General features: G+C 53.1%; 1 protein-coding gene across 2 annotated transcripts in view; it reads left to right on the top strand.

Moving 5' to 3' along the window:
• The window catches only part of SLC2A9 (solute carrier family 2 member 9), a 61,158-nt gene extending 48,792 nt beyond the window's left edge, over window positions 1-12,366 (top strand). For both annotated transcript variants that reach the window (XM_081124148.1, XM_081124147.1), the window contains 2 exons: window positions 4,753-4,880; window positions 10,675-12,366. In XM_081124148.1, the coding sequence (XP_080980274.1) occupies window positions 4,753-4,880; window positions 10,675-10,929 (383 nt within the window). In that variant the 3' untranslated portion in view covers window positions 10,930-12,366. The remainder of the gene's footprint in view (window positions 1-4,752; window positions 4,881-10,674) is intronic.
• The last annotated feature ends 11,868 nt before the right edge of the window (window positions 12,367-24,234 follow it).

Below are 24,234 nucleotides of genomic sequence, written 5' to 3'. Positions count from 1 at the left end.
GAAGGATTTTGAAGAATTTTCCTCTTTTAGTTCTGTCTGGGTTCCCTGTGGTCTTAGCAGAGGCTGCTGGGGGCCGGGAGGCATAGCTGAGTGGCATAAAGTGTGTTCACATCCACAATAGACTAGCGTCGTCCTCCCTCTCCAAATTCACCTGGTTCCAGAGATTCACATAACCAGCAACAGGGTTGGGATGGCAAGGATATGTCAACACACTTATCTTACTTTATTTGATTCCTGTGTTTAGGGAACGGAGTCTTGGGAGCAAAGGCTCCGGGAGCCAGGGGACCTTGCACATCCACAGGTTGGGCGTCTCTGAGTCATGAGTTTCCCTCTGAATGCATTTGTCATCTTTGGCTTTGGGTGAATTGATCTTCAGCTGACCGCATGACCTTCATGGGTCACTTCTCTGAGCCCTAATTCCCAGCCCGAACAAGGGGTCACCCCACCCCACTGCCCCAGGTAACCCCCAGGAAGGTTGTGGGGCTCAAGAGAGATGGCCTATGGATGGTCTTGGAACCTCATGGCAAGTATGTCAAGATCTGCAGCAAGTCCTTGTCCCATTCTGGGTCTCAGTGTCCCCATCAGTGAAATGAGAGGCTGGGCCAGACTAGGAGTTCTGATTCCAGCCGGGTGGCTGCACTTCAGAAGCCCCCTTCTGTGGTCACACACACCCCGTGCCACTGTGTCCCACCCAGGCTGCTGCGGAGGCAACAGCAATGGTGTTTTAACACATTTTCTGGGTGGTTCCTAAGCAGCCAGTCCAGCCCAGACCACTTTCCTGTCTGTGGGAGCTCCCAGACTTAGCGGCCAGCTCCGTGACTGCCCAGACGCCTGAGGCAGGTGAGCTTCCAGGCGGGGCGCCGACCGCTCGCTGCCCCGCACAGGCCCTCAGGTCGCAGTAATGATGGCAGTGGCGATAGGGTGAGCAGTTTTGTATCTAGCTGGCACTTCAGGTTCTGTGCTGGGTACTCCACCCAAGCTCTGTCCCTTGTCCCTCACAGGATCCCCTCTAGGCAGAGTGGCATGTTCCCAGTTTACAGGGGAGGGAGGTGAGGCTCCAGGAGGCCACACCGGGCAGAGGGCCCTGAAGTCAATGGGATGGCAGTGTTTGTGCTCTAAGCTACGGTGGGCTGTGCATAGTGTCCCCCCAAGGTTCATGTCTACCTGGAACCTCAGAATGTGACCTCGTTTAGAAACAAGGTCTTCACAGACGTAGTCGCAGTGATTGAAAATAAAGGTCCTGGATCAGGAAGCCTCCCAGCTCTCATCACCACTCAGGACAGGGAAGGGGCAAAAGAGTGTGGCTTTTTTCTTTCTGAAAGATTTTTATCTGTTTTGTTCATTCCTGTATTTCTAGCATCTGTGAGGTCCTGCTCTGTGCCCAGCTGTGACCCAGATGTTGGGAGCCCCCCCCACAGAGCTTATGCTCTTAGAGAGGGAGTTAGGCATGGCCACAAGTTATATAAATATAAAGCCAGGTCATTGTAAGTCCCATGGGGAGAGGGGACCAACATAAGGAGATGAAGAGAGACAGGACAGAACAGTAGGGGGCGCACTTTAACTGAGATTGTAAGGAAAAGGCCTCCTGGTGCAGGTGATGCTTGAACAAAGATCTACACCAAGTCAGGCACAGCCTCAGCCACCAAGGGGACCCTCCCAGGCAGAGGGAAGAGCTGAGCCCAGAACCCACCTAGCACAGTCTATGACAGGCTGCCCACTAGAAATATAATTCAAGTCACATGCAGAATTCTAGATGTTCTGGTAGGTAGCCACATTCAAAAAGTAAAAAAGAGGCAGGCAAAATTCCTTTTAATAAGATACTGTGTTCAGTCCTATATCCAAAACGACCATTTTTGCATGTAATCATTATACTAGGTGTGTTCATGGGTACTTTAAATTTCTTTTTTATAGGACATCCTTGGAATCGGTGTACAGGTTACACTTAGCACACATCTTGGCTCAGACTGGCTGTGTTTTAGGAGCTCCACAAGCACCTGTGACGAGGGACAGGGGCGTGGGTGAGGTTCTAGGACGAGCGGGGAGGCATGTGGCTGGTGGGAGACAAGCAGGGCAGAAGGGAGCTCAAGTCAGAGAGTGGGGAGGAAGCCCACCCTGCAACCGTTGTGAGTGTAGCTGTTCAGCCCAGGGGCAGTGGGAAGCCGTCGATGGGTTACTCCGAGTACTGTCCTAACCTGACTTCTATTTCAAATGATAGCGTTGGCTGCTGTGTGGATAACAGACTGGAGCCTGTGTGCCCCAGATGTCCTCGGAGAGCTGCTCTGAGATGAGTCTTTAAATAAAATAATAATAATAATAACAGTAGTAGTAATAATACAACAGTAATAAGTAGCCACTTTAACATCCATCATCCTGTTGGGTCAGTGCACCAGTTTCACAGATAAGGAAACTGGGGCTCAGAGAGTAAGTAATTGGCCCCACATATCACAGTTAGTATCAGAGCAAGGGCTGGGCCGAGTCCCTCCCACCCTCCTGAAAGCCCTGGCTGGAGGCAGGGGGCCCCAGGCGAGGCTCTCAGCAGGCCCTGCCTCAGTCTCTGAGTCACATCTTCATTGTGGAGCCACATGCTCTGAAATGCTCTGTTTGCTGAGATGGCAAAGCACGGGCCCTGGGACCAGATTCCTGCAAACCAGCATCACTGCAGGGACCCGAGGCTGGCAGATCTCCAAAGACCGTCAGATGGGGATCCAGCAGTCACTCCCCTCTTTTACGTTCAGGAAAGAGTAGGGAACTCGCCCCTGCCACATGGCACCCAGGGAGAGGCCTGGGCGTGGGTCAGAGCAGGGGGCCACTCCTGTTCCTGTGACATCCCCGGAAAGTCACTTAACTTTCCCCAGCTGCTACCTGGGACCAACAGCCTCCACCTTGTTATCCACCGGGGCCTGTTGAGCAGCACTCACCGTGCCTGGCACAGAAGGTGCTGGGTGAGCTCTAACTTCCTTCCTTATTAAGGCAGATTTCAATATAGGACGCACCTTGCTGGAGAAAATTCTAGAACAGGGCTTCTCACCCTCAGCACTCCTGGTGGTAATTGGGGCCAGATAATCCTGTACATTGTACAATGTTGAACAGCATCCCCGGGCTCTCCCCACGAGCTGCCAGTGGCATCTCCTTTTAGAGTGAGAACCAAAAATGCCTCCTGACAGAAGCACTCCTGGTGGAGAACCATTCTCATACTTGCTGGCTTGGTTTTGTTTCTTAATTGATTTGAGAGAGAGAAAGAGACAGACAGACAGACAGACAGGCAGGCATTGGTTTGTTGGTCCACTTATTTATACACCATTGGTTGCTTCTTATATGTGCCCTGGCCGGGCATCAAACCTGTATCCTAGTTGTATCGAGACGATGCTCTACCCAACTGAGCTACCCGGCCAGGGTCCAACTTGGTGTTTTGAAAATAAGCATAAGCTCAAGACCCAAACCTACTTGGCTCCATCTCTTACTGTGTACTTTGGGGCACGTCTCTCTCTCTTTCTCCCCACCCCCCGTCTCCCTCACTTCCTCACCTCTTTCCTCATATCTAAATAACAGTTCATTTTATCAAGTGTCCACTCTGTGTCACGTATTAAGTCCTGTGACTCTCACCAAAAGCCTGTGTGATTGGTCTCCGTTTTACAGATGGAGAAACCGAGACACGAAAGGAGAAGGTGCTCACCCCGGGCCCCACAGCCAGCGCCAGGCGAGCCGCTTTCAAGCCTGGCCTGACCTGAGCTGCGCGCCCAGCTGGGTGTGATGCTGACGCTTCCAGGCGCGGCAGCCTGGGCACCCGTGACCTACGGGCTGCTCTCAGCACATTTCTCCGTGTGACACGGCAACCTGGGCACCCGTGACCTACGGGCTGCTCTCAGCACATTTCTCCGTGTGACACGGCAACCTGGGCACCCGTGACCTACGGGCTGCTCTCAGCCCATTTCTCCGTGTGACACGGCAACCTGGGCACCCGTGACCTACGGGCTGCTCTCAGCCCATTTCTGGTGACCACTGCTCTTACGCACCTTGGCAGGTAGCTTAAAGATGTGGAGAGTCCACTTTCTTTGTAGGAAACAGCACATCAAATCTTTTCAAAATCAGATTTTGAGTGTTTCGTTCAAGTAAGAAATATTGATGGAGTGCCTACTATGTGCCAAAGATGCCAGGCAGACGGGGGTTGGGGGCTGCCTGCCCGGGGGAGGGGGCTCACAGTCAGTTGGCGGTGTGGGCCCGTCTGCTCCGAGTCATTTTTGATGTGTGGAGTCCAAGGCTTACGGCAGCAGAGTGGGGTGATAAGGTGAAAGCTCTGGAGAGGCACAGGCTCGAGTTGGTCCTGGCTGTGACGTTGGTTGACCTCGAGGATGAGTGTGGTCATGTGAAATGTTCGCACTGGAAGCCCGGTTGGGGCGCATGCAGGAGGCAACCAACCGATGCGTCTCTCACATTGACGTTTCTCTCCATCCCCCCTCCTACTCTCGACCTAAAGAAGGAAAAACTGACACATGTAGTCTTGAGCTGGGGCGGGCAGCTTGGTTCAGAGGGCATTTGGGGAGCCGAGAGGGTGACGAAGCCCTTGGTGGGATGAGGCAGGTCAAGGACACTTTTATGCCGCTAGGAGTCCCAGGCTGCGCCTCCAGCGCCCCCTCCGAGGCCGTCGCTCGCGGGGGCAGAGTGGCTCTCCCCAGGGCGCCTCCCCTGCCGTGTGGGGTGAAGCTGCACGGCCTCCTTCTGGGGTGATTAATTCTGCCCCCTACCTGGCTGCAGGCGGCATCCCCTTCGTCCTGACCGGCGAGTTCTTCCAGCAGTCCCAGCGGCCGGCGGCCTTCATCGTGGCGGGCACCGTCAACTGGCTCTCCAACTTCGCCGTGGGGCTCCTCTTCCCGTTCATCCAGGTACGGCTGACCGGGGTCCCTTCCCGCGGGTCCCCTCTGAGTGAGGGGCAAGTCACAGAGCAGAGGCTGGGCCTCTCTCCTCAGGAAACTCACGCTGTTGGCCTATGGAAGGGAGAAGTGTGCTTTGGCCAAAACCCTTAGATTTTCCCTTAGATTGCCAAATAAAAAAAATGACAACAGCCGACACAATAGCGGTCGGTAGGAATTAATCAAAATTATACCTGTTTTATTTTAAGATCGGCAAAAAATATATTTTTGGTGCGCCACAGAATTTTAGCAGTTAGTTTACATGTGCCATGAGATGAAAAAGGTTGAAAATCACAGGTTTATAACAATAGAAATGTATTCTTTCCTACCTCTGGAAGCTAGAAGTACAAAACCAAGGCGTGGGCAGGGTTGGCTCCTTCTGGAGGCTGAGGGAAGGACCCGTCCACGCCCTTCTCGCTGGTTGGAGGTGTTCAGCTTTCCTTGGCTTGTAGCTGCATCGCTCTAATCTCTGCCTCCATCATCCACACCCCCTGTGTATGTTTCTCTGTCCCTTTTTTTAAAAGATATGCTTTTATTGATTTTTAGAGGAGATGGGTAGAGAGATGGAGACATTGATGAGAGAGAAACATCATGGATCCGCTGCCTCCTGCACGACCCCTACTGGGCATGGAGCCTGGAACCCGGGCATGTGCCCTGCCCAGGAACTGAACCCGCAGCCTCTTGGTGCAAGGATCACGCTCAACCAACCGAGCCTCACTGGCCAGGGCTCTCTGTCTCTTTTCATAAGGACACTAGTGATTGGCTCTCAGGCCCAGCACAGTCCAGCATGACCTCATGTTAACTTGATCCCATCTGCAAAGACTGTTCCCACACAGTGCCACAGTCACAGGCGCCAGGGGTTGGGACTGCAGCACTCACAGACACCCGTGGGGAGGGTCACAATTCAAACCACACCTCCCTGTCTAGGGTGACCAACTCATCCCAGCTTGCCCAGGACTGTCTCTGTAAGTCCTACATCCCATAAAAACCCCTTGGTCCAGGGGAAACTAGGACAGTGGTTACTCAGTCCCTCCTCACTTCCGAAGAAGCCACGCGCCCTCGAGTGCCCCTCAGGCTCCGCATCTGGGGACCCCAGCCTGCTTGGTAAATGGCAACTTCTGTGTTAGTTTATTGCTCGTATTGTCCTCCTTTGCCAGGCACTGTGTTAGGCACAAATGACACACAGGAGAGCCTGCATAGGCTCGGGTCCGCCGGCCTAACTCTGTCTGACGTCGCTTGCTCTTTGAGCCGTAATGTTCATGCCTAGAAGACAAGACAGTTGCCCCCCATCTTGCAGCAGGGCTCTCAAAAGAATTAGAGGCGAGTCCAGGCCTGAGCTCAGTGTCTGCCAGGGACACTCAGGCACGGGTGCTATCTTGATGGTCGTTGGTCCCGTAAAGGTTGTTTCCTGCGCGGGCTCCTAAGGGCCCACAGGAGGCGGAGACAGGCCAGCAAGTAACTCAGGCTGTCAACGTAAGAAAACATTCAAGCCTGTGAAGAACTTTTTGTGAGTTTATTTGGGCCAAACTGTCGACACATATGCTGGGGGGCCAAAATCTCAACAGGTTGAAATAATGCTCCAGAGAATGGCAGTTTTGCACTTTATTTTATATATTACAGAGGAGAGGTGGGAGAGAGCGACGTGGGGAGCGGAGGGGGTCCTCTGGGATTGGATAAAAAGTAAAATGAAAGACATATATTTCTCTTACAGAGGTGGGTACTGGATGGTTAACAGTCAACAGTTAACAAGGTAACAGCCCGGCCGGGCGGGGCTCAGCGCTTGAGCGTCGACCTAGGATCCAGGAGATGGGGGTTCGATTCCCGGTCAGGGCACATGCCCGGGTTGCAGGCTAGGCAGCCGATCAGTGACTCTCTCATCATTGATGTTTCTCTCTCTCTCTCTCCCTCTCCTTTCCTCTCTCTGGAATCAATAAAGATATGTTTAAAAAAAACAACAACAACATAATAACAATGAGAGGATTGTGGTCCCGGTGCACTGAGGGCCGGGAGAAAGGGGAAATTACTTTGTTTTGCAAAGGCATGTTAATCAGGTGTGTTATCTCAGATGCAAAAGAGGACAGACCGGCCTAGTTAAGGTGAAAATTCACCTTTGTTAGGGGAAAATACTGCCTTAGGACATGACTACTTACCATACTCTGCTCTTAGTTAAGAAGAGTTTTAATTTCAGACCATTCTTGAGGTCACTTTAGGTCTTTGAGTTTGCAATGCCACCATGCAGGCCTGCCCTGAGCTTGTCAGGTTTAGCATGTGGCCCCTTTCTGTCCGCATCTGTAAGAGAAGGTTAAGAAGCCCTACGTCCCAGCTGCTGTGGGGGACACTGTAGGACCCTGGGAACCCGTCACTTCCCCGCCCCACCCCCAGCAGGGAGCGAGTGGTGATAAATTGTGGAGGAGAGGGCCTGAGCTCCCAGGCAGGCAGACCGCCCTGGGAGTCCCGTCTCCCATTAGTGCTCCTGCCCCACCACCACCGAAGCCTTGGGCATGTCTCAGAACCTCTCCAATCCTCTATTTCGTCTTTTGAAAATGGAAATAAAGCGGCTCTATCACAGGGTGGCCCTGGGGAACAGATGAGATAATGTCTGTAATATCGCCGGCCCCCAGGAGGGGGTTAATAAGAACGTGTCTCTTCCCAGATTAAACCCAATCACACACTGGCAGTCACGCCAGGTCATGAAATTATCTGGGGCAGACACCGCTGCATGTCCTTGGGCGGCCAGCAGCAGGGGGAGGCCAGCTCCGAGCCATTCGGCTCCTTCCATCCATGCAGCTCCCTCAGCCCTTCTGCAGGGCTCGCCCCACTTTCTGGTGGAGCCTCTGGGCTTGGAGCGGCCGAGGGTTTTCCTTCCCTGTTGATTCTATGGCCAGGTCTCTCTTGTCTTCTCTCCCGTCCTGACTCTCTAAGCTGTGAGCACAGTGTGATGAGCAGGGGCTCTGCCAGATTTGAATCAGCTTTGCCTCTCAGCCCCGAAACACTGGCCTGGTAACTTCAGCCTCTCAGTCTTCCCATCTGTAAAATGGCACCATTGGATGGTGCGAACATAAAATCAGTCAATGTCAGGTAGACAGTGCTGTAGGCTCACTCGCCTCATTTCCCAGCTCAGGCCTCATTGCAGCCCTGCCACGTCCTAGAGTGTGACCCCAGGCAAGAACTGTGACCTTCCTTAACCTTGATTTTCTCACCTGTAAAGAGGGACCAAGTAGGCCTGTTTCCCTGAGGCAGCGAATGAGCGCTCATGAGAAAGACTGCAGCCCACGGGGGGCATGAAGGACACTCAGTCCGCTGAGCTCCTCCTCTGCTCTCACTAGTTAAGCCGCCTCCTGCCAACACCGCTACTCAGAGCAGGTGCCTGCAGGGCCAGCTCTGGGGTTCAGGTGAGGCAGTGAGCATGTGTCTGCTGCAGCTCGGTCCCACCGTGAGGGTGGTCACCACAGGAGGAGACCCAGCAGGGCTTTCCATCCGGGTGCTGAAGGGGTGGAGCCTGTGCCCAGCAGGTGGACCCTCTCACCTGGCTCTCCCGTAACTTGGCCTGAGAGGGGTAGTTTCTTTTCCCAGGATGACTGCAAGAGCCTCCTGGTTTTTTACTCAATTCTATAAAATTATGAGGAAAATCCTAGTGATGCCCATGGGGTCTCTTGGGAAAAGAAGCCAGGTGGAGCTGGAGCAGAGAAAGGGAGAGGGAGAGGGAGGTCAGGGCACATGGCCAACGGCCTTAGAGGACATGGGAAGGACTTGGGCTTCACTTAGTATGACTTAGGGGGTCACGGTGGGTTTTGAGCAGAAGAGTGAGAGGCTCTTCCCTTCGCTTAACAGGATGGCTCTGGCTTCTTTCTTAAGAATCATCTTAAAGGGGACAAAGGGAGAAGCAGCGAATCGGCTGAGAAGCTATTGTAACAATCCCAGCAAGCGGGTGGTGGCTTGGACCAAAATGACAGCAGTAGAAGTGGTGACGGGTGCTCAGGTTCAGGATATACTTTAAGGTAGAGCCAACATGATTTCCTGGTGAGTCAGATGCGGGGGTGAGAGATGAAGAGGGGCCAGGCCTGCCTCTAAGTGCTTGGGTGGCCTAAGCCAATGGAAGGACGGAGGTGCCATCGACCCGAACGGGGGCAGGTTGAGCGGCTCCTTCTGGGGCTTGATATATCAGACACCCCATTTGGCATGCAAGTGGAGATGTCGAGACCAAGCTGGCTGTATCTCATCTCATCTTCAAAACAACATGTGGTCTTCATCGCCCTGTTGGAAATGAGGGCGCCCCAAGCAGTGGGTTACAGTTCTGCCTTAAATGCCACGTTTCAAGTGTTGACACAACTTGTAAATAGTGGAGCCAGGATCGGAATCCTCCCCAAGTGATTACAGAGCCCACCCTCTCCTTCTCCACTGCCCATGGAATCTTTGTGGACAGGAAAAGGTACCCACCTTCGCAGCTGAGCTCTCCCAGGCCTGGACCATGTCCTACACCCAGAACCACTCTATGTACTTTAAAGGGAGCATCTCAGGCAATCCTCCCAGCCACCCTGCAAGAACCATTATTATCCTCATTTTACAACTGTGGAAACTGAGGCACAAAGAGCCTCAGATTCAGGAAAAGGTAGATCTGGGATGTGATCCAAAGATCGAGCTCTTGAACCATATGTCATCCTCCAAAAACAAATGTCAACTCAAAGAATAGCATGGAATTTACTAAAATCAAAACATTGCTTCTTGTAAAGTACCATTCGAAGACAGTGTCACCTTATCTTTGAATCAGCAGATGTTTATTACATGAGAAAATCACAGCCCCGACAGCTGGAACCCATAAAATATTTTATTTAACAAACATTTATTGAGCAACTACACGAGCCGGGCACTGCAGGGCACGGGAGCTACCAAGGCGACTGCGGCATCGAGAAGCTCAAGGCCTGGCGCATCCGGCAGGGCATCTTCGCCAAGCATCAGGTGCTACAGTCAGGATGCATGAAACAGGGGACTGCTTTCAGCGGTTCTCTTTTCTCTGGTCTCTCTTATTTGTACAAGGCTCTATCGGTATCAATCCGTGAGTTACCTCTTCTGCATGTTAGGAAAAAACCAATGTTATCTGAGCCTTGTCAACGGCTCCCTATTTTTCACATGAACTGTGGAATTTCACTTCCTTTTGACATCACACCTTTCTCGTGTGTATATTGGGGGGAGGAAGGGTGTGCTTAATGGTAACTATGAACGTAAGATAAAGTTAGGCGGTATTACGCTGGGCTTTCATAATGATTAAGTTTAAATGCCTGCTTTTCTAAAAAAATAAAGACCGCTGCTCCCTCGTCTTTACTGGGGCTTGGAGCTGATTCGTTCGTGCCTCATGGGAGACGTCTCGTGTAGACGATTGTAAGGGACATTTGCCTACAGAGCCAGCTTCACAAGGACACGTGGAGCTGTATTCAGGAGTGTAGGTTTATAAATGGGGACCTGTGAAAAACAGTGTGGCCCGGCCAGCGTGACTCAGGGCACCAGGAGGTCACTGGTGTGATGCCCCGGCAGGGCACAGGCCCGGGTTGCAGGCTCGGTCCCCAGTAGGGGGCGTGCAGGAGGCGGCCGAAGGATGTTTCTCTCTCTCCCTCCCTCTCCCTTCCTCTTTCTCTAAAAAAAATCAATAAAAACATTTATTTTAAAAAGCTTATTTCTTTAAAAAAAAACAAAACCCAACAGTGTGTTGAGAGGTGGCTTCCCGGCCAGCGGGGTGAGTACGATCTGATGGTTTGTCTCTGCCTCTCCACAGAAACACCTGGGCACCTACTGCTTCCTGGTCTTCGCCGCGGTCTGCTGTGCGGGGGCTCTCTACTTATACTTCGTCCTGCCCGAGACCAAGAACAGAACCCACGCCGAAATCAGCCAGGCCTTTGCCAAAAGGAACAAGGCCTACCCACCAGCGGAGAAAACGGACTCGGCCGTCACTGACGACAAGACCGTCGAAAGGCCTGAACCGGACGCCTCACCCACGCTGGACAATTGCGTCAAAAATGGCACTGTCTAACCCTGGCCGGCGTGGCTCAGTGGTTAGAGCATTGGCCCATGCACTGAAGGGTCCTGGGTTCAATTACCAGTCAAGGGCACATACTTGGGTTGCAGGTTCAATCCCCAGTGCATGTGGGAGGCAACCAATCGATGTGTCTCTCTCACATCGATGTTTCTGTCTCTCTCCCCTTTCCTACCTCTGTTCGACTCTCTCTAAAAACCAATAGCAGGGAAAATATCCTCAGGTGAAAATTAACAAAAAAAGGAATTGGATGGTCTCACCATTTCAGAAAACCGAAGATCCCCCTACAAGTTGAACATTATGAAGTATTTAAAAATAAACCTTTGCTAATCTAACATTTCAACCATTTGGGCTTTATTTGTGGCCGAGTCCCCCAAACTCTTCTGGAAGCTGGAAGGAACCACCGTACGTCTTAGCAGACCCAGTGTTCTTCTGTGTGGATCCATGGCCTGCCTTCTTCCTGTCTTAGCCCATAGTTCCAAGATGAAACGGGGGAAAGAGCCCTCGAAAGCTTTCTCGAAGGAAAGCAGTGCAGTCTGACACAGGACTTGATGGACTGAGAGGCACTGACTGTGGTTCGAGTCCCAGCTCGACCGTAAGCAGCCGTGAGCTTCCCGCAGTCTGGATCCTGAGTCCTCAACGAACCCCTGGCTTCGGCCCTGGGTGAAGGTGTTCAGAATTCAGGTGAAAGACTCTTCATACTGCCTAATAAATGCCTGGTTCCCATCTTTGGCTCTGCCGTGTGGAGCTCAGGGGAACCTGGTACCAACCCACCACCCTCTGCTCTCTCTCATGGGGCTCAAGACCTCCCGCCCTGAAGCACCGTCACCTCAGAGCACTAGATGCGTCACAGAGAACAGAAAGAAGATCAATCTGTGGGAGATCCAGAAAGGCAGAGGCAAGAAGTAACCTTCAGCCTTGGCCGGCATGGCTTCTTTGGCTGGGTGTCATTCCCATGTGCCAAGAGGTCTGCACTTTGATTCCTGGTCAGGGCACATGCCTGGGTTGTGGGCTCAGTCCCCAGTAGGGGGCGAGCAAGAGGCAGCTGGTCGATGTTCCTCCCTCCCTCCCTCTCTCTCTCTTCTCCCCTCCCCCCTCGCTATCATAAAATCAATAAAAACTTTAAAAAAAAAAAAAAAAAGAAGTAACTTTTCAATAGGTGGGGCAGGCCCTGCAAATTGAACTCTTTTCAATGGAAAACAAACATGTTAAGAATGATTCTGAAGCTGGTCATAGGCTTGGTGGGAAAGAACATTGTGATCGATTAGTGACGTCTACTACACCTGTGCTTCATGTCTGCCAATCCTAGAAGAGATTTCTCTCGAAGACAGTGTATTAGTCAGGGTTCTCCAGCAGAACAGAAATATATACGCAGACACGTCTCGAAGATGCTGCAGGTTCGGCTCCAGACCACCACAATAAAGCGACTATGGCAATAAAATGAGTCAGTTGAGTTTTTTGGTTCCCCAGTGAATATAAAAGTTATTTTTACACTCTACTGAGTCTATTAAGTGTGCAATAGCATTATGTCTAATAAAATATGTACATCCCTTAATTAAAAACTATTTATTGCTAAAAACGCCAACCATCATCTGAGCCTGCGGTGAGCCCCCCTCTTTTTGCTGGTGGAGGGTCTTGCCTCAGTGTTGATGGCTGTGACTGGTCGGGGGGCGGTGGCTGAAGGTTGGTGTCTCTGGCAGTTTCTTAGACAACAGTGAAGTTTGCCGCCTCAACAGACTCTTCCTTTCACGAGCCATCTCTCCATAGAGTGCGATGCCATTTGATAGCGTCTTATCCGCAGTAGAAGTCTTGGAAGTCTTTGGAAGTCAAACCCTGCGGCTGCCTTATCAACTAAACGTATGAAATATTCCAAATCCTCTGCCGTCGTTTCAACGATCTTCACGGCATCTTCCCCAGGAAAAAAGGTGTCGATAGATGTAGGGCTGCCGCAAGCCTTCAGTTTCTGAAAAGCGCAATCTTTCTGGAGCACAATAAAACCAGGTAGCCTGTATGTGACGCAACACTGTCCCAACCCAGACCAGCCGTCACTCCCATTACTCGTTGTCTAGAACTCCCCTTTCCCCCCTTTCCTCGGGATCCCCAGGGTGCTGACTCTTGGGTCCCACACATGCAACCCCTTTTATTTTCCTGGTACATCCTTGGCACCAGAAAAATTGCCTTTATTGGAGGAAGGAGCAAATGAAAGAACGGGACAGGCACACTGGCCACCCACCTAGACCATGAAGTTGAAGGGCACCCCCTCGGGGTGCAGGGCAGCGAGCGAGGGTGCTGGGGCCGGACCTCCTGGAGCAAAGGAGCCAGAAGAGCCCCGGCCTGCCTGGCCATGGCCTTTGCTTAGGAGTCAAAACCTCTCTTATCTGGGGCTTTTCGTGCTCATGACTAAACCTAAGCTCAGTGGAGTAGGAGGAACCCCAGATAACAGGAAAGAGCCCAAGGCAAAGGAGGATATAGGAAGCCAGTCGGATTCCTTAGATGCTGCTTGGCAAGCTGTGTCCTGGGGCCCAGGCGCACCCAGTCAAACGCGGGGACTCCTGTCCGTGGGTTCTCGGGGCGCAGCAGCGGCGCCTCGGAGCTGTCTGTGGTGCTGACCTGCGTTTTCTGCCCAACACTCATCTTCCTTCTCAAGTTTGCAAAACGCCTCCACATCGTTGCCCATGGTGCTGGAGAAAACTTGTGAAGTAAACATCACTGGATTCCTTTCCTTTGATTCAGACCCTGCGCTTCCAGCTCTAAGTCCCGCCACGTTTCATGTTCCTATCACCACTCCACAGGGCCTCAGAAATTTGGCCCGGCCCTGTCCCCAGAGCAACCACCCTGCAATGCATCCCCACCTACGGACCACACCCGTACACTGAGCCCTTCCACTGCGACAACCTGCCACCCGCTGACCTATGGTGGACTGAAGAATTAATGGCCCTTGTGTCATCCCCTATCTCATCGAATCCGGACTTAGCCAGGCCACGTTCTTTGGCCACTGAGACACCAGGAAACGTGGCACGGTCAGAAGCTCAATGAGCGCTGGTGCTCCGGGCTTTCCCTCTTAGATGCTAATGTCATCGTGTGAGGAAGCCCCCGCCGGCCTCCTTGGGAATGAAAGACCCCGCAGAGGCTGAGCCCAGCTCCCGGTGGCCTCCGGCTAAGTGCAGCTGTGGGAGTGGGTCCGTGAGAGTGCAGCAGGAGACGCCCCCAACCAACCAGAGTCACGAGAAATAATGAATTGTTGCTTCACGCTGCCAAGCCTGGGCATGGTTTGTTCAACCAGGTACAGAGCTGACGCAGACCTGTTACGCACGGCTTCGTTTTCTCACTCGGTGAGTTACGCAGCGCTGCTGAGAGACGATGCCCCGGACGAGAGCAGAATCAGCGTTCTCGAGTGGAGTCTAGTTCATTCTTCCCACCAACTTCCATTGAGCACCTACTATGCACCCATCCTAGGTAATGGGGATACAGAAATGGATGAAACCAAGCTCTCCCTTCAATAGGCTGAGAGGACGTCTGGAGAGACCAACCACTGATGGTCAGCACAAGTCTGGTGGCCCCTCTGTCTTTCTCTTCTCTCCACTTGGATGACTTGTCATCGTTAAGACTATGCTGAGGTGCCCCCGCCCCCAGGACACTCTCTGTGACCCTCCCAGGGTGCCCTGGGTTCTCCCCTTTTGAGTCCCACAGAAGCCCATGTTCACCTTTCCAGAGGACTCGTCACTGCAGTGGAATTGTGGGGCTCTTTCTCTGCTTGAATGTCTTCCCTGCTAGACTCCGAGATCCTACGAGAAAATGACTGATTCATCTCAGGCCCCCGTGTCTGGTAAATGCTCACTATGTGTTCACTCAGCAACTAAACGCCATGTGACAGATACGAGGGGGCTGCAGTGGGACCCTCGGGAGAGAATGCCTGTGGCTTTGGGTGGCCAGGATAGAGGCTTCCGAGAGGTCGCATGGGAGCTGCATCTCAGATGGGGATTCGGGTTTCACCCGCCCGAGGAGGGGGGTGGGAATTGGAGACAAAAGGGTCAATGCCGAGGGGGTGGCGAATTCAGAGACTAGCAAACTGTCGATGTGGCTGTGGGGGGAAGAGCCGGAGGTCAGGCTGGCCAGTGGTTGGGGTCTAGACTGTGAAAAACCCTGAGTGTGGCACCAACACCCTTCCTGAACATGCCCGGGACCGAGCCCGCCCCGCCCCTTCCGTGACAGCTGCTCACGGGTCTGTGCAGAAAGCGCCCCATCCTGATGCCACGTCTTACGTGAATAAGTGAGGGGACGCTGGGGGGTCAGACCGTCATCACCCGTCTTCTCGTTTCGATTCCACTGAACGTCCACTAGCTGGTTGTGAGGCTGCGTAGGGTGGAGGGGGCTTGGCAGCTGCTCAGGGTTCCAGGCATTTGCTGTGATTTCTACTAAGATGTGACTGTGATTATCTTTGATCAGAATCACTTCCCCTGCAAATCTGAACAGCCAGTCAAGTAAATTTCCTCTCATTAAATCACAGCACTTGGAGGCCGCAGTCTGTCTCAACCGAGAACTAGGGCTTGGAAGTAATAAGTGCCGAGGAAAAAGAGCCTGGGTGCCCAGCAGGCACCGTGGGTGCGGAGTCCTGGGCAGGGCCAGAAGCCCGCGGGAGCCCAGAGCCCGCAGCTCCCGGCCACGTGCCTCCGCTCGCACTCGGCGGGTGGAGACGGCTGCAATCCCGTAAGATCTAGAAACAGCAAAGAACATCTAATAGGAGGTATTTTCAGTGATGGGAGCAGAGGCGTCAGAAACAGGCTTATAGTTTGATCCCATGAGTGAAAATAAATATTTTTCTGCTGGAACTGTCTTAGGCGTTCTCACACCTATGACCCCCTTTGGTTTCCACATCAAGACCACAGGGCAGGCGTGCACACGCTCACAATGACTATTTCTTCTTCTTCTTGGGATTCAGCACGGTGCTAACTAAATCGCCTGGATTGGAGAGTGGGGACACTGGGCATGTCCTGTCACCTGCTACGTCCCCAGCAGTTACCAGAGTGTCTTACACACCGTAAGTACTAAACAGAGAGCTACTGAATGAATAAATTAATTGTAAGACAAAATTGTTGTTGTTAATCTCACCCGAGGATATTTTTCCATTGATTTTAGATAGTGTGGGAGGGAGGGAGGGAGGGAGGGACAGGGAGAGAGAGAGAAACATCGATATGAGACACATCAATTGGCTGCCTCCTGCACGTGCCCCTATTGGGTGGGGACTGAACCTGCAACCCAGCTGTGTGCCATTGACCAGGAATTGAGCACGTGACCCTTTGGTGTATGGGCTCTAACCACTGAACACACCGGTCAGGGCAGTAAGACAATTTTTTGAAACCAGGGAACTTTGATAGAGGAACTAAGTTTAAAGAGATTAGAAATCACCAGGCCAGTGCAACTTGGCTGAAACCCAATGGCATAGAGCACACCCAGCGAATGGATGTGTATTGGTTAGTACGCTTTCCACTGCAGGTGACAAAATCCTAACTCATACTAGCTTAAAAATTTTAAAGGAAGCTTTTCACTTGCTTAACTGGGAAGTCTAGTGAGGCAGCCACCTTCAGTCTTGGCTGGATGCAGGAGCTCAGATGTGTCATTCATGACCCCACTCCATCTCCGCCATCTCTCAGGCCTGCTGGTCCCTGCTGGGCTTTCTCTGCCTGAGTGTCTCCAGATGGCAGCCCCTCGTGGTACCAGCCAGGCGCCTGCTCAGTTGGCCGCCCACTGGGGGGAAATCTCTGTCTCAATGTAGTAATTATCTATTGCTGTGGAACAAAACACCCCAAAATTTAGTAGCTTAAAAGAACAGCCATTTTTCTGTTCACAGTTCTGTGGGTGAGCAAACTGGGCAGTTCTCTGGGGGCACGTGGTGTCCCCTGGATTCCACCCGGCATCTGTGTTCAGGTGGTGTCAGCTGGGGGCCAGGTGGCCTCAGATGGCCTCATTCACATGTCAGGGACCTAACCTGGATTGCTAGAGCAGCTGGGATGGGTGGGCCCCTCTCCACATGGTCTCTCTCTGCATGAAGTGTTTCATTCTCAGGGAGGGTCCAGCTGGCTGGCTCACAGAGCAGAGGCATCCCAAGAGGGTGAGAACAGAATCTGCAAAGCCCCAGAAGCTGAGGCTCGGAACTCACACAGCATCCTTCACCTGATCAGTCCAAGTCACAGGGCCAGCCCAGACCCAAGGGGAGGCGAAACAGATTCCACCTCCTTACGGGACGCATCTAAAGTCACATGGCAAAGGGGCATGTGGGATGGGAGGGGTTACTGGGCCAGCCTTGCAGACAACCTACCAGCTGCAATGTCCAGGGATCAATTTCAAAGACTGATTTACCCACCCAGGTCTTTTCCTCTCTCTCTAAAATCAATCAATAAAATTTTAAAAAAAATAAAAGAACACCTTTTATTTAAAAAAAGAAATAATAAATATTTGGTCCTGGAGTGAGTAAGCCTTGCCGACACTTGTCTCCTGCTGAGAGAGCCCATCATCACGGAAGCAGGAGCAGGACCGCGTTTCACAGAGCGGGCGGCCTCCCCCGTGAGCAGCTGCAGAGAAGCCAAGACCTCCCAGCCCCGCAGCCCAGGCAGCCCCTCAGCCAGGCTGCCGTGCTCACTGTCAGAATGAACCCCGAGTTAGGTGAGGAGTGACCATGACGACGCATTGTTTGGCAGGCACGCACTCTCCGTCCATTCTCCTAAGGCGGCCTCCCCACCTCGGATCCCCACTGCTCACCGCCCTGACCACACGGTGACAGCGACACCCAGCCTGCTGTAGATGCCACCCGCCAGCACCTGCCACACAGCCTCTGGGCCCACCACTGGCTCCGCTGCTGCGGGGAGAGACAGTTCCCGAGCGCACTGATGGCTTCTCACCTCAAGGGCTGTCTGGTCTCTCACATCTTCCACCTCGGCTTTCTCGGAAGCCCTGGAAGCTGGCTCAGGCCTGTCGCCTAGGAGTCCAGGAGAGTGAATGCCCACGGGAACGACTCCCAACAACAGTGGCTGGGCATGGCTGTCCCTGGGTTACCATGTTGACATAAAGTCTACACAGCTTCCTACAGTGTCTCCTGCGGGGCCGAGCCCACAGTGGTACCTAGCTCAACAGCACCCTGAGCCGGCTTTTTCTCTAAGTGAAAGCTGTCCTTGAGGAGCTGTAGCTATAAGAAACCACACCAAAGTCTTATTTCGCTCAGGAGTCTACCGCTCAGGGGGAGGTTCCTCTGGGCTGATCTTGGCTGGGTTTGCTCTGCATCTGCCATCAGATGGCAGACTGGCTGCGAGAGGTTGGTCTAGGATGGCCTCACTCACATGCCAGGTGGCTGGCTGTCAGCTGGAGCAATAGGGGTAACCGAGCCATGTGTCTTATTTATGCAGAAGCAGAATTTCCACAAGCAGCAAGCAGGCAAAGCCCAGCTGGCACGCGCCTTCCAAGCCTCTGTCTGTGTCGCGTTGGCTGATGCAGGACCGTGAGAATGGGCCTCGCAGACCTCCTGTTGTAGGGGGTGTAACCGACTATCAGTTTGCTAGGGCTGCTGTAACAAAATACCACCAGCTGGCTGGCGTCAACAGCAGAAATGTGTTGCCTGGCAGTTCTGGAGGCTGGAAGTCCAAGATCGAGGTGTCGTCGGCAGGGCTGGTTCATTTTAAGCCTCTCTCCTTGGCTGTAGATGGCCATTTTCTCCCTGCATTTCCTCAGGTCTTCCCTCTCTTCGTGTCTGTCTCCAAATTCCCCCTTTTCATAAGGACACCGGTCATATCGAATTGGGATCCACCCTAATGGCCTCATTTTAATTTTACTAACCCTGTGAAGACCCTTCTCCCACATTCTGTGGGTACTGGGACTTCAACAGGTGGATTTGAGGGGACCACTCAACCCTGCGCAGCGGCAAGGAGGGATCACAGAAGCTGCATTTGCAGAGCCACCTACCTAAGACCGAGAACACGCCAAAGAGTGGGCGACGTGAGATCAGGGTAAGTTCTCTCTCCCTCAACTCCACCTTGCCGCTTCTGCTGGTATTTTCCATCCGTCTAGAGCAGGGGTAGGGAACCTTTTTTCTGCCAAAGGCTGTTTGGATATTTATAACATTCGCAGGCCATACAAAATTATCAACTTAAAAATTAGCTATGTAAAAATCTCCTAGATCTATCGAATTTTGAGTTCCACCTGCAGTTGCCTTGGCAGGGCCAGACCAAGTGATTTCGAGACCAAATGATTTCAAGACCAAATGATTTTGAGGGCCGGACATCCCCCCCCACCCCAAGTCTAGAGGAACAAGGACTCCTGTGTGATCCTGCTGATCCTGTTTCCATGAAAAATCAGAATGAGCCCCACTGTTCTCCAGCAACGGCCTTAAGCTCGTTAAAGAGATGTGGGTGACGAGCCGAGGGCGGCAATCCCGGCACTGACTCCTGCTGCGCTGTTATTGTAGCACCAACACAGGCCGCTGCGTACACACTTTCTATCCCTAATCATCACAGAGTCCACACTCGTCTCCCCACTTCCCGGAAAGGACAATTCAGGCCCCAAAACACCAGGCAGCCAGCTCAAGGTCACACATGTTACACGTGATTAAACCTAAATTAGAACTGGGGACTCGGGGTAGCCTTTTTCATAACTATCTGACTATCAGACTTGAACAATTAATCCAACTTCTTTTGTTGTTGCTAATCTTCACCGGAGGATATTTTTTCCATTGATTTTTTTAGAGAGGGAGGGAGGGAAGGAGGGAGAAACATCGATGTGAGAGAGACACATGGATTGGTTGCCTCCCGCACTCACCCTGACCGGGGCCAGGGATGGAACCTGCAACCCAGGTACGTGCCCTTGATGGAGAATCAAGCCCATAGACCCTTTGGTGCGCAGGCGGACCTCTAACCACTGGGCAACACCAGCCAGGGCAATCTAACTTCTTGATCCTCAAGTTCTCCATCTGTAACATGAGACAGTTAGACTAGAAAATCTCTAAGACCCCCTTTATCTTTGGGGCTTCTTGTCTCATAGGATAAGAGTAAAGAGATTGCTTTGCCTTCAGCACTTTCTAATTCACAAGTCCATTCACTAAGTCTGAGTGCTGCAGCCAGAGCTTCAGGTGACAGGGAGAGAGGGGGGAACACCCCCTGGGGGAGGGAGGGGAACACCTTCTCTACATAACGATTCCCACTATGATTTGGTTATAAACAACCCACAAGGAAAATTAGGCTTCTGGGCAGGCCCTGAATGTGGCGGGTGTGGGGATACCTGACTGTGACCGTGGCCGCCCGTGACTGTGCAGAGGCTCCAGACTGATCGGGAAGCCGCCACCTCTGACCCGCCTGGGTAGGCGCTTTGCATAGTGGAGTATTTGGGTGAACGCTAAAGCCAGCAGGTAGGACACAGTAAACATCAAGGTCGCTTCTCAGAAGAGAAAAGACAAGGGCATCCCACGGCCGCAGTTTACTGCGGCACCCAAGGGAGTTACTCCCCTGTGCCTGCAGCCTGGGCCACTGGTGCCTAGGTGCACAAGCCCACCCGGGGTTAAAATCCCTCCGAAGGATCGGAGAGGGGATGGAGACCAATGTAAACCTCAGCTTCCCTCCCTCCCGGGGGCTCAGCAGCCTCTGGTGACCCCCAACTCATTCCTTCACTCATTCCAAGCACATCAGCCCCTGCTCAGGGCCTGCCTTCTTCGCGTTTGATTCTTGTGAGCACGTTGCCGTGTTTCATGGGAAATGGTGGAGATGGGCGAAGGCTCTCAAAAGAGAGAGCTGAGCGTGTCTAGCACCTGGGGAGCTCATCCAGGATCCAAAGGCGAAGGGGAGACAAGGCAGAGCGGGGCCCCCCAGCTCAAGTGCACGTCTATATAATTAAAAAGAAAGGTGAGGGAAAAGAGAGCCGGCGTATATAGAATTTTTAATTGCTGTTTCTTCTGGCCAAAAATACTTTGACGTGATGGGAAGAGGTGGTGAGGGAGGCCCGAGGGAAGATGCACGCAGTGCAGGCTGGAGGCTGGAGGGAATTTGGACTCTCTGAGCTGAGTGTCACGGCAGGAAGCATCTCTCCAAAGAAGTGTGCAAATTCAGGCAACCAACCAGCAGGGGCAACGCGCCTCTGAGTGAGTTATCGTGACTTCCCTCTGGGGTCTCATATTTGTTACTATTTGATTTATGGCACTAGACTCTGAACTGCTCTGGCAAAGAAAGCTTGGGAATAGTCCTGGCCAGCGTGGCTCAGTGGCTAGAGCATCTGCCCTCGCACTGAAGGGTCTCGGGTTCGATTCCTGGTCAAGGGCACACACCTGGGTTGCAGGTTCAATCCCCCGCCTGAAGTGGGGCGTGAGCAGGAGGCAACCAATAGACGTGTCTCTCTCACATCGATGCTCCTCTCTCTCTCTCTCTCCCTCCCTCCCACTCTCTCTAAAAATCAATGGAAAAATATCCTCAGGCAAGGATTAATAACAACAACAAGCGAGAGCTTGGGACTAGGGGAACCCACCTCATTCTGCTAAACGGCCAAGTGTCGCGGGAGGGAGGCTGCAGGGGGTGTTTGGGAGGCGCGATCCCAGCGTAAAGGAGGCCCGCGGAGCCCACACGGAGAGGACGACTCCTGCTGTGCGCAGCGCAGGCTGAACAGACCCAGCAAGCGGGGCGCCGGTGCCGCAGGCGCAGTGCACTCTGCTGGAGCATCTTACATAAGGTCGCCATCACGCGCACGCAGGACGGTCGGGTCATGGACGGGACACCGAGACCTACCAGCCCTCACCCGACACACCTGACAGTGCCAGGACGTCCCGGTCACACTGAAGGGACAGCCTGCGGCACAGTTAGCATAAGCGGTGTGCGGGGTCAGGAGCCAGGCAGCAGATGCTCAGCTGTGATTACCTGCCTATCGGGACAATCTGGGATAACCCCTCCATCGCCAGAGCCTTAACTTAATCGCATCTTTTGCCACATAAGGTAATGCTCGCAGGTCCTGGGAACTGGGGTGTGAACATCTTTGGGGCCCACTGTCTAGCCTGCCATGGAACCAAGGCTATGTTGGCAGTCATGCCCCCCCCACCATGCTTTTTACTCTCAATCCTAAAACGCAGCAGCCTCCCTGTCACTTTCCCCATCACGAAATAAATCTGGCCGCAGGGACATCTCCCATCTCCCTAATTCTTCCTCTTCTGGTCCGTCCTCTAAGTACCCTGCTTGGTTTATCTGCCTGAAGTCCACGGTCCTGCCGGGTGAGCCTCAGTGGCTCTGTTGGCCGCGGTGCAAATGAAACCAGGTGTTAGATGGGTGGGGTCAGCAGGACCTGGGGTCAGCAACCTCCGTACAGTGCTTGGTTCTGGCTAAGACAGGATTCAGAGGCAAGACCCTAACTGAACATTTGTTTAGAAAAATCACAGAGGTAGAAGAAGTAGTTCGTAGAAGAAATGGGCTTAGGAAATAGGTTATAGGGGCAGAGGAAGGGCCCTCAGAGCTTAGAAGTGAGGAAGGTCAAGGTGATGCATGGGGGGATGGGGAGGGAGAGGGGGAAGGAGGAGGGTAGAGGGGGAGAGGGAGAGGGAGAGGGGTGGGCTGTGCTCCCTGAGGGTGAGGGAGAGCAGGATGGGTCCTTCTTCCTAAGGGTTTTCAGGGTGGAGATTTTAGGGGAGGCCCCAGGGGAAGATCTCAGCAGAAGCTTCAGCAGCTTTCCAGGTGTGTCCTTTCAGGTCTCGGTCTCCACTGACTGATTGGTCGGCACTGGAGCCGGGGGCCATTCATTAGTCAGTGCAGCTGGGCCTGAGGCAGCCACAGCATCACTTGTGTCTGGTTTTGCTGCTTTTCTGGGCCTGGAGCTGAAATACTACTGGGTCCTGGATGTTATCTCGGGAGGAAAGGTCAGGGGGTCCAAACTGCACGAGCAGCGATATGCTAGGGGAGGAAAGGTCACCCTGGGGACGAGGTCCCACCCTACAATTGTCTGTTGCTAGGCACCCAGGGCTTTCCGCCCTGGTGACCTTCTGCACCTAGCCCACTGCCCTTGCTCTGCTCCTGTCTAGCTGCCCACCACAGCTCCCCCATCCCCAGACCTCCTGGGCTGGCATTCAAGCCCACACGATTCAGCTTCCACTGCCTTCCTAGACTGACTTCCTTCAGACACCTCACACTCCAGCAGAGGAAAATAACATGACTCAGGACAAGAGACAAGGAATGCAGCTGCAGGATAAGGCTGGGTCAACGCCTCAGACTTCCCGTGGGGTGCCCTGGAGACCACAGATGACACACATTCCACCGAGGTATCTGGTCAACCCCACTCATGTTCCTTTCCACTTTGTGCCTCTGAATGAACCAGGGCCCCTGTGTTTGTGAGAGGCAGTTAGGCAGACATGAGCAGAGCAAGGACGATGGCCCAGGTCACCCAGGTGACAGAAGGTCTCCAGGGTGGAAAGCCCCAGGTACCTAGCAAAGGACAAATGTAGGGTGGGACCTGGCCCCCAGGGCGACCTATCCTTCCCTAGCATATCGCTGGTCATACAGCTTGGATCCCCTGACCTTTCCTCCCTACAGTTAACATCTAGGCTTCAGTTGTACTTCAGGTCCAGGCCCAGAAAAGCAACAAAACCAGCCACAGCTGCCCTCGGGTCCAGCTGCCTTGGATAATGAAGGCCCCCCCCTCCGCCCCTGCCCTGGGGCCAACCAATCACTGGAGACAGAGATCCTGAAAGGACACACCTGGCAAGCTGCTGAATATTCTATTGAGATCTTTCCCTGGGGCCGCCCGGAAAATCTCCACCCTTAAGACCCTTAGGACTGAGGCCCTAGAGCGAGCTCCCTCCTGGGAGCACACCTGTGCCTCTCCCTTCCCCTCCTCCCCCCTCTCCTCCCAGGCACGTTACCATCCCTTCCTCACTCCCAAGCTCCAAGGTCCCTTCCCTTCCCTCTATAACCTGTTTCCTAAACCCATTTCTTCTAAAGATTATTTCTTCTACCTCTGGATTTTGACAAATAAATGTTTTCTTATAGTTGGGAGTCTTGGGTTCTAAGAAAGAATTAAGAGCCAAGTACTGAGGTTGCTGAACCCAGGTCTGGTCTGACTCCACCGGACCAACACCCAGTGTCATTCCCACCGCCCACAACAGAGACAAGGAATGCAGCTGCGGGATAAAGCTGGTCAACGCCCAGACTCCCCTTGGGGTGCCCTAAGAGGCCACAGATGACACACGTTCCACCGAGATATCTGGTCAACCCCGCTCATGTTCCTTTCCACTTTGTGCCTCCGAATGAACCAGGGCCCCTGTATTCATGAGAGCCCCGGGCCCAGGACAGCTGTGGG

The sequence above is a fragment of the Miniopterus schreibersii genome (assembly GCF_964146895.1).
Source record: "Miniopterus schreibersii genome assembly, chromosome: 1".
In the NCBI taxonomy this organism is placed as follows: Eukaryota; Metazoa; Chordata; class Mammalia; order Chiroptera; family Miniopteridae; genus Miniopterus; species Miniopterus schreibersii.
Note: the sequence above shows the minus strand (reverse complement) of the source record. Positions and strands in the feature narration are given on the sequence as shown.